General features: G+C 43.5%; 1 protein-coding gene across 1 annotated transcript in view; it reads right to left on the reverse strand.

Moving 5' to 3' along the window:
* LOC148371471 (putative acyl-CoA dehydrogenase 6) overlaps window positions 1–15262 on the reverse strand; it is a 47281-nt gene that overhangs the window by 1269 nt on the left and 30750 nt on the right. Inside the window, exons 3-8 of the mRNA XM_088329565.1 lie at window positions 12948–13077; window positions 10547–10653; window positions 6135–6302; window positions 4505–4678; window positions 881–1042; window positions 661–811 (exon numbers count right to left, since the gene is read on the reverse strand). Of these exons, the coding sequence (XP_088185691.1) occupies window positions 661–811; window positions 881–1042; window positions 4505–4678; window positions 6135–6302; window positions 10547–10653; window positions 12948–13077 (892 nt within the window). The remainder of the gene's footprint in view (window positions 1–660; window positions 812–880; window positions 1043–4504; window positions 4679–6134; window positions 6303–10546; window positions 10654–12947; window positions 13078–15262) is intronic.

A 15262-nucleotide genomic window follows, 5' to 3' on the forward strand; every position in this document is an offset into this window, starting at 1 on the left:
TCCCAAAAGCATCCATGTAAAACCTAATTGGCCATTAAATACTAAAACCTATTTTAATAGCAATTGAACATAAAAAACAGTAATAAAATAAGAAGTGGTAAGTCACGCAGTCGGTTCTCTGGGTCCAACGGTGCCAAATGCTGGACCACTTGTCAGAGAGGTGGGACGGAATCCATTACGCAATATTTAAAGCCCGTCTCTCGTAACCAAATCTAATTTAAACACGCCTGTTTGAACATTTACATCTTTTATATTTTTGTGCATGCAGAATGTGAACGGACTGCATTTATATAACCCTTTAAGTCACTGAAGACCTCCCAAAGCACTGTACAATATATTTCACACTTACCCAGAGAGAGACAAAGAAAAATAATGAGGGGTGGAAAAAAGGGCAGCGAGAGAGAAGCCTAGCCCGACACGAACAATGATTGACATTGAAACTCAGGTCGGGTTGGGCTAGGGCTCGGGCTTCAGACTTTACCTCTGGCGAGTAGTCGTGAGCAGTGAGCAGTCTCTGGTGGTAACCTCTGACACTGCTCGTGAACAGGATTTTCCTTCGTATAGCGAGCATGATTTTAGTATCCCTAAATTCTCAGGTTTAGAGGTGCTCGGATAAAGAGGTCCCACTGTATCTTATTTCTATTCAATCTGACAACATACCTGTAGAATCTGCTGACCAGCACGTCACTGGTGTAGCCCATCCCACCCCAGAACTGCAGACAGCTATCAGAAAGTTCCCTGGCCAGACGCCCCCCCTTCAATTTGGCCATGGACGCCATCTTGGTCACATCAACGCCCTTGATATAGAGCGCTAAACATGGCAGAAAGTTATTTAGGTGGCTTATTTTATCAGGTGATTGGGAATGTAATGACATCTGACCCGTGGCCTGGTAGAGGAGAGCGCGCAGCAACTCCACCTCCGTCTGCAGCTCGGCCAGCCTGAAGTGGACCGCTTGATGGTAGAGAACCGGCTGGCCGAAGATTATCCTCTGTCGGGTGTAGTGGATGGTCTCCTGGATCACGTTGTCCATTAAGGTCAGGACTAAAAGGCAAGACCAGAGGTTTAACGTAGAACACACTGCAAAGTCTCGTATGTTTACAAGATGTGATTGTATGTGGCTAGCCAAAAGCATAGATTGTCACTATATATGGATGGACACAATGGGGACTATAAAATGGAAAGATTTTGAAGAAATAAACAAATACACATTGTGATTTCTTGATGAGTGAGCCAGACTTTGCATGCATCGTTTAGAATTTAAAAATTCACAAAATACGTTGATGTCAAAGCTCTGTTGTTCGTATATTGGTTACTTTGCAGCAATCTTAGCATGGAGACCTCACTCAAAAATGGCTCCATCTCAGGCTTCCTATGCTCAAGGCAAGTTCAATTCATGACTTTTGGAATCAAATGTAAGACCAAGTCGCCAAAAAAAACACTTTAAACAAAACCACCACGTGAATTAGAGGCCATTTTAAACAACCATTTAAAAAACAATTTTTTTAAACACATTTTGGACGTGTTGAAAACTTTCCATTTGAAAAACATAGCGTTCTCCAAAGTTTTAGACGTGGAACTGAGACATAAAAAGGATCCTCTGTCAAATCTGGCAGATCACCATTCATTCTAAAGAACTCTTCTGCTACATTAATGAAGCATTTCTATCATGATGCATAAAAAATGACTTTCTTCCTAAACATTTGGAGTTCATACAAATATAATTCTTAATAATGTGTTCACATTTTTGAGACTTTTGAGAATTGAAGACATTTTAAGGCCTTATTTTTACATTAATAAATTCGATCCCTTCTAAGACTTTTCAAAGATCTGTGGTAACCCTGCATTTACTTCACATGGTTATTCTATGCCTTGCAATAATATTATCTATTTCTTCATTAGTTTTGTTTTTATTTTATAATTGTGTGTTTGGTGTTTTGTGCGAGGGGAAAAGGAGGGGATTTTATTTTCTTGTACATTGAATTGCCTGAAAAGTGCTACAAAAATACATTTGGATTGATTGATAAGTCACCTGCAAATTCCGCGTTTTACACATTCCGTGCCAATGACAGCTTTACAGTAGACAGATGTTACTGTTAGACGACAAATGAAGAGATGTTTCAACCTCACAGGTTTAGACTATCCTGGGGCTTTTTTGGAACGCAACCCTCGCAAAAAACAAGGGATTGGTGTAGTGGTGAAACTGCCATCAAGACACTGTAAAGTAAAAACTAGGGCTGCAACAACCAATTGATAACGTCGATTCGAATCGATTATTAAAAGTGTTGGCAACTAATTAGCTCACTTACTCGTTGTATCATGTGATTTGAACCACTAAGTTTATTAAATCAATGCAAATAAGTTCACACAATTCTGTTGTGATGTTGAGGGGTTGTGGTACCACTTTGGTTTGGCAGAGGGAGCCTTAAGACTGTTTTTTATGAAAAACAGTATTTTGTATTTTTTTCTAAATCCTTTTTTTATTGAAAATTGCATGAAACGGTAAATCACTACAAAGTTAACCATCTTCAAGGCAACAAAAATGCTACAGGAAAATAAAGTAGAACACAAATAATAATGATTACATGTTTAGCCCAACACAAGGGGCAGATTCTTAAACATATATATCTTTTTCATATTGGGAATGTTTATCATATTCAAAGATTTAACCCAAGAAAACAGATTTGTTGACAGTGGGTATACATTTTTGATAATTTTGGGCGGGTAAAATCTTCTACAAATTCTTTCTTCGTTTTTTGTGCGATAAGTCTGAAGGCAAAATTGTTTTGAATATGATCGTCAGAAAAGAGTATCTTACATATTTGCAGGTGTATAGCATACATTTGTATGTATTTTTGTTTATTGCTATTATATAAAAACTTTTTTTTTTTTAGAATATTCTGTTGTTTTGTACACTACTTTTCTATCCGTCCAAACCTCAATTTTGTTAGTATGGCATACCTCATACCACCAGAGGGCCCCAACTGGCGTTTTGAACTGGGCACAGGTGTGTCCAATGATCACACACCTGGGCCCAATTATCCTGGAGCCTTTAAAATATTTTTGTTCAGCAAATTCTCTCTGGTCATTTTGAGTTCTCTTGTCATCTTCCTTGTGTCACTTTTCACTTACACGCTAGGTTTGTTGGTTACGTTCTTACTTTATGCCTTGCGGTTTCCATTTTTTCAGTCCTTGTTTCTAGTTTAAAGTTTGTCAAGAAGTGATGGCAAAATTAAGCCTCATTAAGCAGTGAAGCTGCAATGAAATGAATCCTCTTGAAGCATTGCTTGAAGCATTGCTTCAAGAGGATTCATTTCCTCGACTATGCCATCATGAAGACAGAAAAATATAGCCTGCTTGGTACATCCAACAAAACTGTAGGTTGTAAAATACTCTCTGAATACAAAAAAATATATTTAAAGAGTGTATTAAAAGAGTAAGAGTGTATCATGAAGTATTCTGTGTTACTTTGTGCTTATGCAACAAAAAAAGGAGGTAAAATAAAGTGCTTATTTATTTTTACTTAAAAACTTTATTTTTCCCACAGTTTTTGCACCCAGGGGATTCCTTTTTGGTACAGAATTTAACCTGCCTTTAAAAAAAAAACATTTCACATGGCACAGAAGATAAAGCAGGGGTGCATATATGTGTGATAGCAAGTGTAAAGAATTGGAAGTACATTTTTCTGTGATTCCCAGTACAGAAGGGGACTTTCAACTCTGGGGGCCTTTCTTTGCTGCTTTTATTTGAAACCAGAATCAAACGTCACCACTTACGTCATCAACACACACGTCGACTTGTGCTTCATGAACCACTCATCGAACATACTCGACACACGTTTCAAGGATGAGCCGAGGAGCGCATCACTATTGTCAAGTTTATTTTTTGCTTCTAGTTGGTACATCGACATTTTGTCAGTTGCTTTTGTGCACACTCCTTTTGTTTGGTACTTTGGTCTTAATTTTTTTGTTAATAAATACCGTCCTCTTTTTTAGAACATCTGCCTGCAGTTCCTACCTCCCCCACGTGGGTCCATAACATCATTAAATCCTAACAAATATTGGAATAAACAGGAGGAATTTCAAAATGCGCTTTTGAAAATCCGATTCATCGATGATAAAAAATAATCCTTAGTTGATGCCCTAGTAAAATCGTCTTAAAGTGGGATTGCTGTATACAGGGGGCTACTGTATGTGTCAGTTTTTTTTTTTCCCCCTGTTAAATTTGGAAATTGTCTCACGGTGCGGTTGTGAACTACCCCTACACCACACGTTCTTTCAAGACACGGATAATTAAATTCCTTTGCACATGTTTTACTACGTCAGAAAATATTATCAGGCGCTCAACGCAAACAAACCCCCCCCGAAGGAGACAGACAGTTTCCCCTTTAAGTGAACTGCGCCTTTTTGGTGATCTGTTTGGCAGTGGAGGAAAAAAAAATATACCTAAAATGTAGCCCTGACTGTAAGAAACGTGGGAAGTGACAAACAAGAATGGTTTTCTCACTGTTGGCCACAGCCCAGAGTCTCTCTTCTTGGAACTGGAGCATCTGATAGGTGAAGCCCATGCCCTCCTGGCCGATGACATTTTTGCAGGGAACCCGCACGTCCTCAAAAAACACTTCTGCCGTATCGGAAGACCACATGCCCAGTTTGCCGATCTTGCGAGCCATGTGTACACCTGGGACCGGAGAAAAACGCTGTTGACAACTTGTTTTGATGGAGGTGCAGTTAGACCCCAAAATATTTGAACAGTGACACAAGGTTTTGTTATTTTAGCTGTTCGCATCAACACATTCTCAAATAAGTCACGTTTATTCATGACGCCCTTCGTCACAAAAAGCCTCAAAGGGCTGCAATGCGATTTTTTTAAGCATTTGTTCACAATTTAGTGTTGGTGAAGACACGTGCTTGTACTTTGATAGAAAATCAAAATGTATTCCAATGAGGAATATTAATGCTTATAATCTTATCATTGGCAAAGTTCTCCAGTGCCTCCAACACATTTTGAAGAGGAAGGAGACAAAACCAAGTAGTGCTACTACTTCTTTAGAATATTAAAATATATTCCACAGAGGAACATAAATGCTAATCTTGAATCTAATCTAATCTGCGAATTTCCCTCCAGTGCTTCTAACGTATTTTCAAGAGGTAACGAGGAGACACGACCAAGTTGTGCTTCTACTTTCATAGAAAATCTACTATGACGAACATAATGAAGTGGATCAGGTTCTTAATTCATAAAGTTGTGCAATAAAACAAGAAAATTATGTTTTGAATCATAATTTGACAGTGCAGAAAAAAATTGTAAAAAAAAAAACCCCAAAACATTGATAAACGGATTTGATTGATTGTTGATTGGAATACTTAAGTACACAGGTGGTAGGGGCACCATTTCCTGTGGTGAGTATGGACTAGTGGCGCCCATCCCTCTCCAGGCCAACGTATGTTTCCACACAGTCACAATACTTTTATTAGTTAAACAAATACTTAAGCCCGTAAATCGTGTTTGCTCTTGAGTAATAAACAAATAAAGGTTTCTACTACGCTGATTCTTACGTTTCTTGGAGGTGTTTGCCCCCATTAACCATTATATCATTAACATAGGCCTTAAGTGCACAATCTTATCGGAAATGTGAGACATTCCACATCCAAATGGAAGTAAGGGTTTTGGAATTTTAGCCCTTTACACCGTTTTTACTCCTTTTACAAGAAACCAAACGTAATTAGACGATCAACTCAGAAAGCTCCTCCCTTATTTCGGTTAAGTAAGGAAGTTGATTGTAGGAGTTTGCAGAGTTTCTCATGGCCATTTTCTAAAGACTTTCAAAGCCAAATTTCCCATTTCTCGTTTTTAAGCAGAATTGGCAACAATTTCAAGCATTTGTAAGCACTTCATCCAAAATGTAAACACTTTTCACTCCTTGAAAACAGCACATCAATATTGAAGCATTTTCAAGGATCGCAAACACTTGTACGAACCCTGCGCTTAGCTGTGGCGACGTCTAGTGGACATATTTCTAACCACAAGTAATCGTTTCTCTGTCGAGCACGCAACCTGAAACGATGCGATGTGCCACATTGGGCCCCCGAAACCCGTTTTCTTCACGCGCGTGCTAGCCGTACGGCAATGTTACCAGGCAGGTTCATGGGCAAGCAAATGAGGGATTTGTTCTTGTGCGGGGGTCCGTCGCTAGTGTTGGCCAGGAGACACATCCAGTCGGCTTGGGTTCCGTTGGTGGTCCACATTTTGCCCCCGTTGATCACATATTCGTCACCGTCTCTCACCGCTTTCGTCTTGATGTCTGTAAAGCCGAAAAACACGAGTGCGCGTGGTCGTCAGCACATGGTCGTTAATATGAAGTTGTTAATATTTAGTCGTTAGCACGAAGTCATGAGAGCGTATTTGTAATATAGAGTCATTAATACTTAGATGTTTGCAGTAGTAGTTAGCATGTAGTCGTTACCAAGTAGTTGTTAGCTCGTAGTCATTAGCACATAGTTGTTAGCAAATAGTCGTTGGCACATAGTCATTAGCACCTGGTCGTTAGCACATAGTCGTTAGCACATAGTCGCTAATATGTAGGTGTCAATATGTACTCGTTAGGACGTGGTTGTTAGCTTGTAGTTGTTAGCAAATTGTCATTAACACATAGTCATTAGCACGTAGTTGTTATGTAGTTGTCAATATGCACTTGTTAGCGCGTGGTCATTAGCACATAGTCGTTAGCATGTAGTCGTCAGCACAAACTCATTAGCAAATGGTCATTGATATGTAGTGGTTAGTATATTAGTCGTTAGCATGTAGACGTTAGCATGTAGTTGTTAATATTAATAATAAACTCATCCATTCATCCATCCATTGTCTTCCGCTTATCTGAGGTCTGGTCGCGGGGGCAGCAGCATTAAAAGGGAAGCCCAGACGTCCCTACCCCCAGCCACCTCCTCCAGCTCATCCGACGGGACCCCGAGGCGTTCCCAAGCCAGCCGAGAGACATAGTCTCTCCAACGTGTCCTGGGTCGCCCCCGGGGCCTCCTGCCGGTGGGACATGCCCGGAACACCTCCCGAGGGAGGCGTCCAGGAGGCATCCTTATTAGATGCCCGAGCCACCTCAACTGGCTCCTCTCAACGCGGAGGAGCAGTGGCTCTACACCGAGTCCCTCCCTTATAACTGAGCTTCTCACCTTATCTCTAAGGGAGAACCCAGCCACCCTGCGGAGGAAACTCATTTTGGCCACTTGTATCCGAGATCGTGTTCTTTCGGTCATGACCCAAAGTTCATGACCATAGGTGAGGGTAGGAACGTAGATCGACCGGTAGATCCGAGAGCTTTGCCTTTCGGCTCAGCTCCCTCTTCACCACGACGGACTGGTACAGGGTCTGAATGACGGCAGACGCTGCACCGACCAGTCTGTCGATCTCCCGTTTCATCCTACCCTCACTCGTGAACAAGACCCCAAGATACTTGAACTCCTCCACTTGGGGCAAGACCTCCTTCCCGGGCTTCACACTCGGCTGCGAATCGCTCCAGCGAGAGCTGAAGATCACGGCCTGAGGAAGGTAACAGCACCACGTCATCTGGAAAAGGCAGTGACGCAATGCTGAGGCCCCCAAACCGGAATCCATCCCCCCAAGGCTGCGCCTAGAAATTCTGTCCATAAAAGTTATGAACAGAATCGGTGACAAAGGGCAGCCCTGGCGGAGCCCAACCCCCACCGGGAACGAATCCAACTTACTGCCGGCAATGCGGACCAGACTCTGGCACCGGGCATACAGGGACCACACAGCCCGGATAAGACTGTGCGGTACCCCATACTCCCGAAGCACCCGCCCCACAGGCCCTCCCGAGGAACACGGTCGAATGGCTTCTCCAAGTCCACAAAACACACGTAGACCGGACAGGCAAACTCCCATGCACCCTCCAAGACCCTGCAGAGTGTATAGAGCTGGTCCAGTGTTCCACGGCCAGGACAAAAACCACACTGTTCCTCCTGAATCCGAGATTCAACTTCCTGGCGGACCCTCCTCTCCAGTACCCCTGAATAGACCTTACCAGGGAGGCTGAGAAGTGTGATTACCCTGTAGTTGGAACACACTCTCCGGTCCAGAGGCACTGTCCCCGATGTCCACGCGATGTTGCAGAGGCGTGTCAACCATGACACGCCCACAACATCCTGAGCCATAATGAACTCCGGGCGGATCTCATCGACCCCCGGGCCCTGCCACCGAGGAGTTTTTTGTCCACCTCGGTGACTTCAACCCCAGTGATACGAGAGCCCAACCCAGAGTCCTCAGGCTCTGCTTCCCCAGAGGAAGACGTGTCGGTGGGATTGAGGAGGTCTTCGAAGTACAGATTCAGATTCACAACATCCCGGGTCGAGGTCAGCAGCGCTCCATCGGCACTATACACAGTGTCGATGGCACACCGCTTCTCCCCCTAAGACGCCGGATGGTGGACCAGAATTTCCTCGAAGCCGTTCGGAAGTCGGCTTCCATGGCCTCGCCAAACTCCTCCCATGCCCGAGTTTTTGCCTCGGCAACCGCCAAAGCCGCATTCCGCTTGGCCAGCCGAGACCTGCCAGCTGCTTCCAGAGTCCCAGAGGCCAGGAAGGCCCGATAAGACTCCTTCAGCTTGACGGCATCCCTCACCGCCGGTGACCACCAACGGGTCTGAGGGTTGCCGCCGCGGCAGGCACCGACTACCTTACGGCCACAGCTCCGATCAGCCGCTTCGACAATGGAGGCGCGGAACATGGTCCACTCGGACTCAATGCCCCCCCGCCTCCCTCGGGACATGGGCAAAGTTCTGCCGGAGGTGTGAATTGAAACTTCTTCTGACAGGAGATTCTGCCAGCCGTTCCCAACAGACCCTCACAACACGCTTGGGTCTGCCGGGTCGGGCCGGCATCTTCCCCCACCATCGAAGCCAACTCACCACCAGGTGGTGATCAGTTGACAGCTCCACCCCTCTCTTCACCCGAGTGTCCATAACATGCGGCCGCAGGTCCGACGAAACGACAACAAAGTCGATCATCGAACTACGGCCTAGGGTGTCCTGGTGCCAAGTGCACATATGGACACCCTTATGTCTGAACATGGTGTTCATTATGGACAAACCATGACGAGCACAGAAGTCCAATAACGAAACACCACACGGGTTCAGGTCAGGGGGGCCGTTTTTCCCAATCACGCCCCTCCAGGTCTCACTGTCATTGCCCACATGAGGGTTGAAGTCTCCCAGCAGTACGAGGGAGTCCCCAGGGGGTGCGCTCTCAAGTCCACCCTCTAAGGACTCCAAGAAGGGTGGGTACTCCGAACTGCTATTTGGTGCATAAGCACAAACAACAGTCAGGACCCGTCCCCCTACCCGAAGGCGGAGGGAGGCTACCCTCTTGTCTACTGGGGTGAACCTCAACGTACAGGCGCCGAGCCGTGGAGCAACTAATATGCCCACACCGGCTCTGCGCCTCTCACCACGGGCAACTCCAGAGTGGAAGAGTCCAACCCCTCTCGAGAGGACTGGTACCAGAGCCCAAGCCGTGCGTGGAGGTGAGTCCGACTTTATCTAGTCGGAATTTCTCAACCTCACGCACCAACTCGGGCTTCTTCCCTGCTAGAGAGGTAACGTTCCATGTCCCAAAAGCCAGTTTCTGTAGCCGGGGATCGTCGCGCCAAGGATCCCTCCCTTGGCCGCCGCCCAGCTTTCTACGCACCCGACCCCTTAGGCCCCTCCTACAGGTGGTGAGCCCATGGGAAGAGGGTCCCACGTCGTCTCTTCGGGCTGTGCCCGGCCGACCCCCGTGGGTAAGGGTCCGGCCACCAGGCGCTCGCCAGCGGACCCCACCTCCAGGCCTGACTCCAGAAGGGGGCCCCGGTAACCCACGTCCGGGCGAGGGAAGCTCAGGACCAACGTTTTGTTTCATCATAGGGGTCTTCTGATCTGCGTTTTGTCTGGCCACTCACCTAGGACCTGTTTGCCATGGGTGACCCTACCGAAGCTTAAAGCCCCGACAACATAGCTCCTAGGATCATTGGGACGCACAAACTCCTCCACCACGATAAGGTAGCAGATCAAGGAGTAAACTGATTGTTCAAACGTAGAGACTGCATGCAAAGCGAGGATTGCATGACGGTGTGGTGGTACCAACAGTGATGGCGTGGAACCTATTGGTAAATAAGCGTCACAAATGTCTTTGAAATCAGATGTAAGTATGTGTGCAGTGACACAACTGGATAGGTTAAGGAATGAGGAAGTAAGGAGAAGAACTGGTGTGGTGAGAGAGCTTCCTGAGAGGGTAGATGAAAGTGTTCTGAGATGGTCCGGACATATGAAAAGAATCGATGAAGGCCAGTTGACTAATAAAATAAGATCGAATGCCTTTTCCTGTGTCATCTAGATCCCTTGTGGTCTAGTGTTAGCACAGTCTGGGCTTATAATGATTTTTATTGTTATTATTACCAATGTTAATATTATGCCAGGCGGCGAGAATACAGTCAAACATCAAACCTGTTTGTAGTACAGAAAAGGTTGCAGTTTAAGGAACTCACTGGATACATCAGATCCTGCCCCCACTTCGCTAACTCCGAGGCAGGCCACTTTGTCCCCCAGGATGCTTGGGAGCAGAAACTCGTTCTTGAGCTCTGCCGAACCAAATCTGAACAGGCAAACACAGTTGAGAGCTATTACTTTTAGTTATGAAGTCAACAAACTTTCATTTCAGGCAAAAAAAAACAGTCATCAAAATGTAAAAAAATAATCTTTGCTTTTTTTTTAACCTTTGTTACAGTCAAGAACTTTCACCCCAAATTGAACTCACAAGACTTTTACTACATTTAAATGAGCTTCATTTTATGTCACTTTTCAAGTTTTCAAGAGTACAGCAGTTTTATACATACTTAATAAAAAAAGATAAACACATCCTTAATAAATGCTCACATCATCCTGTACATAGCAAGTTATTGCCAATACAAAATTGCTTCTGTTTGGAGTAATGTTGAACTGTATCATTACTGCCACTTACAGGTCTGGGGTAGAACTGAATGACAAGGAAGTCTTCTTTTCAGCCGTTCCTTTAACCAGTTTTCGTTTACTCATCATCGATCAATTCACATCAAGAGCCTTTAAGTACTCCAAACGTGCTTTAAGTACTGCTGGTACGCTTGCAACAGTGACGGTGTGGACATTACCACTGGACCACCAGCGGTACGGATGACATACGAAAAGGCATTAGAGCTTATCTGATTATTATGCAATTTTTACTCACAGTGCCCAAAACACAGTTTTGCAAAGTGCATTCCAATAGGTTATAGAGTCTCTCCACGTCTTCATCTGTGCCCTAATGACCACTTGGTTTTATAAATATATACATTTACTTAGAAGAGCTTTTAAAGTATTTTGTTGAAAGACTTTCTGTTTCGGTCTTTTGCACCGTTATTGACACATAGGTGGTAAAGTGGAGGGACTGTTTCTCAAACACAATTGAGTTGGGGGCCACTGATTAGTTGGGGGCCACTAAAGCTAGGATCTGGGTGAGGGGCTTTTCCACAAAAAAACAGTGCTGATCAAAACATTGCGCTCTTCTTGATGGCACAGTGTTTGACATTTGTCCACTAGATGTTGCTGTCACATGTAGTGCAACCAAAAATGAGGACAAGGAAGACTACAAACTATGGAGACTGAAAGTGGGCAAAAAGCAGCCTAAGCTGCTCTTTCTGGTCAGCCCAGTAAAAAGAGCTGTTGGCTCACAAAAAGCTCTCAAGATTGTTTTTTTTTGCTTCCATTCAAATATTATTTTTTTGTGTAACTTTATGCAAATAATGACTTTTAATGGTAAAAAGAAAGCAAAAAGAAAAATAGAGAAAAATGAAATCAGAATTAAAAGGGAAAAAGCAAGAAAAAAGAAAGAGAAAAAAAACGGAAGGAAGTAACAAACAAAATAATAACCCTTTTTTATCTTATATGTTATTTCCTTCCCTTAGAGAACAAGAGGAGAAAAAAGCAAGAAAAAAATAAAAAAGAATAAAAATAAAAACAAGTTTTGGGGGGTTTCTGATAGCTCTCGTGTTACAGTCAAATAATGTGCAATTAATTCAAGTCAATCTTTTTGCCAACATTGTACTTCTATTAAAAATTGTGATTAAACACAGTTCTCTATTGTGCAACAGACTAAATAAATCCACAAAAAGTGACTTTAACAAAAGACACTTTCTTAAAAAGGTTAATCTCATGTAATAGTAGTTGTGAAATCAACTGACATGTGGGCTGTACAACCTGTCCAACATGACATTAGTCAATTCATGAAATTTTGAAAAACAATTGCCGGAAACTCAGTAGAATGTCACTCTATTCAGGTTTAGGAGATGTTTGCTAATGATTTGGTTGCCACACTTGGGATTCGTGTTGCTCACTGATATTATTCACCAACTCTTTGTGATTGCTCAGACCCTGGAAGCGCACAGAAAACATTGGCTATAAGGCGCACTTTCAAATTTTTGGCCAATTTGAGGATTTTAGGGTGCCTTATAGTCTGAAAAATTGTGAAGTGGGCAGGGAAACAAAGTTGAAATATTGAATAATATCCTTGCAGCGTTGGAGGTGGATTAGCTTCAAGGCTGCACATGCATCTTTATACAGACATGAAGTAAGTCAAGCAAAAAGTTTTTTTAAGGTTTATTAGGTAATAATTGACAACTGGATGGCACTGTATTGTCTAATGCGAAGGAAAACCAGTGCTAAATGAGCACAGCGTAGCAGCAAGATACCAGACATACATGGTGGCGACTTCGAAGTAGGGACTCTATGTCCAAAATCTCAACCTTGGTATAATAGTTCATGTATGGTTTACCTATTATTCAAATCAATTATTTTTTTACTGAATGAAGTATTTTTGTACCAGTATGGTCTCCTAAATATGACACACTGTCCCTTTAAGGTTTGCAAGTTTATTACCTGGCCAAGGCGGGCGTGGTCATGTCAGTCTGAACGCCAATGGCCATGGGGATACCCCCGCAGCGGATGTGACCCAGTTCCTCGGAAACGGCTATGCTGTAGCTAAAGTCCAGTCCCGAGCCTCCGTAAGCTAACAAAAACAAACAATATGTAGGAATCAAGTAGTCAAAAGCAAGCATTTCTATAGTGTATAGTGTCTCCGTAGATTTTTTTCTCTTGTCATTGATAACAACGTAGTGAGCATTGCTGATAGCCCATTTCTGTGTTGCAGCGGCGGGCCCTGCATTTCACATCTAGGTCTTTAATAGTGCCATGTCTGAATCAATCCAACCATTTTATAGCTATAAAATGTTTATTGCAGCTAAATATTAAAGCAGCATCAATATAACCACAATTTACTCAGAGAAGGCCCACCACTGCTGTGTTGTAATGTGCAAGATAAATAAATCAAAAATTAAATCAAAAATTTAAAAAAAAGACAAATAGGTGACATTAAGTCAGGACTTGGGACCAAGAGGTTGCAGGTTCAATTCCCAGCTCCTCAGAGTTAAATGTGGAAATGTGTTTGGGAAAGAGATTGAAGCCCTAACAACTCAATAAGCAAGTAGACATCTTGCATGGCTGGCTCTGCTATCGGTGTGTGTGTGAATGGATAAAGTGTGAAATGCATTGAAGACCGGTCGTCTTGGGACCAAAGAGGTCGCAGGTTCGAATCCCGGCGCCTCTGAGTTAAATGTGAAATTGTCCTTGAGCAAGACACTGAACTTTTATTGCTCCCAATATACTATCGGAGCATATCGGTTTGAGTGTGTGGGAATGGGTAAGTGTGAAGCACATTGTAAAGCGCTTTGGGAGGTCTTCAGTGACTTGAAAAGCGCAATAAAAATGCAGTCCATTTACCGTTTGCATAAAGGTCAAGTGTTGCATGATTAATTGTTCAGATTGTGTAGCATTTGCGATGACTGATGGGGTGTTTTTATCTCAAAGCACCCCACGCACACACACACACACACACACTTACATAAGTCCTGGAAAAAACGCCACCCAGCACAAAACCCCACATTTTCACTTAGTGGTGTGCTGGCCTGGCAAAAATAAGCCGGCACTGAGCTAATTTCATAATGGATATTAGCGCTGACAGACAAACAATTAGCACGTTGAGCACAGAGTTCTGCTTCCCTGGCACACGTACGAGTTGCCAAACAACGAACGGCGCTGTCAGCAATTGATGAGGGATAATAGGGCAAGGGGCAAAATTGAGGACATGATAATAGGTCAAGCCGAGCGGGTCGTGGTGGGTTTATGAGGAAGGGGGCTAGCCAAAAGTAAGAGGAAACAGGTGCGGCTGCAGCCCCGATAGCGCCGGCCTGGAACCCTGCAGTGGATCATGTGGACAGAAGGAAACACCAACGTTGATCCAGCTTCAAAACCGAACAGCTGGCGGGACGCTTGAAGAAGCAAACTAAAGAAAAACAAACAAGTGCGCTTCCAATCTCAAATGTCCAACTTCGATCTTTGTGCTTCTCCTCAGCAACACATGTTGGCCCATATCTAATTGATTTCTACTCCCAGATAAAAAAAGATTGATGTGAAGAAATGCAGTGCAGAGGTTTTTCTGCCGTCTAAATCGGGGCTCTCTAAGCCTTATTAAGCCAAGAGCTACTTTTTGTTACTAAGTAGCACAAAGGCACCCACTTTCATATGCATTTCAAAAATAGCAACTTAGCTAAATGGCGAGCTAAAACAGTAGCCTGACCGTTAGCTAGAAATGAAAACAGGTAAAAACCTGAAAGGAAGCTAGACGACCAGCTCAAAGAGTCAAAAGCCATATTAATAGTTGGATAGAAAGATAAAAACAAAGCTAGTTAGCTAGCTAGAAAGGAGCCCAAAATTCAACTTGATACCCAGAAAAGAAGGTAAAATGTTAACTAGATAGCATGCTAAATAGCTAAAAAGGTAGGCAGATAGCCAGCTACAAGGCTAAAAAGGTAGGCAGATAGCGAGGTGAAAAACTGCAATTATTTGCTCATTCGCTTTAAAACCCATACATTGGAATTTAATTCTATGTATTTCCTGTAAAATAAATCACTAAAAAGGTGAATAAATGAATGAATGACATTTTTATTTCGAACATAAGGCAAACAACATATTATATATAATATATATATATATCCATCCATCCATTATCTGCACCGCTTATCCTCGGTAGGGTTGTGGGGGTGCTGGAGCCCATCTCGGCTCTTTTCAGGCAGTGGCCAGGGGACACCCCGAACTGGTTGCCAGCCAGTTGCAGTCACACAGGCACAGACAACACT

The sequence above is a fragment of the Urocampus carinirostris genome, chromosome 2, assembly GCF_059441175.1.
Source record: "Urocampus carinirostris isolate Australia breed hairy pipefish chromosome 2, RoL_Ucar_1.0, whole genome shotgun sequence".
NCBI lineage: Eukaryota > Metazoa > Chordata > Actinopteri > Syngnathiformes > Syngnathidae > Urocampus > Urocampus carinirostris.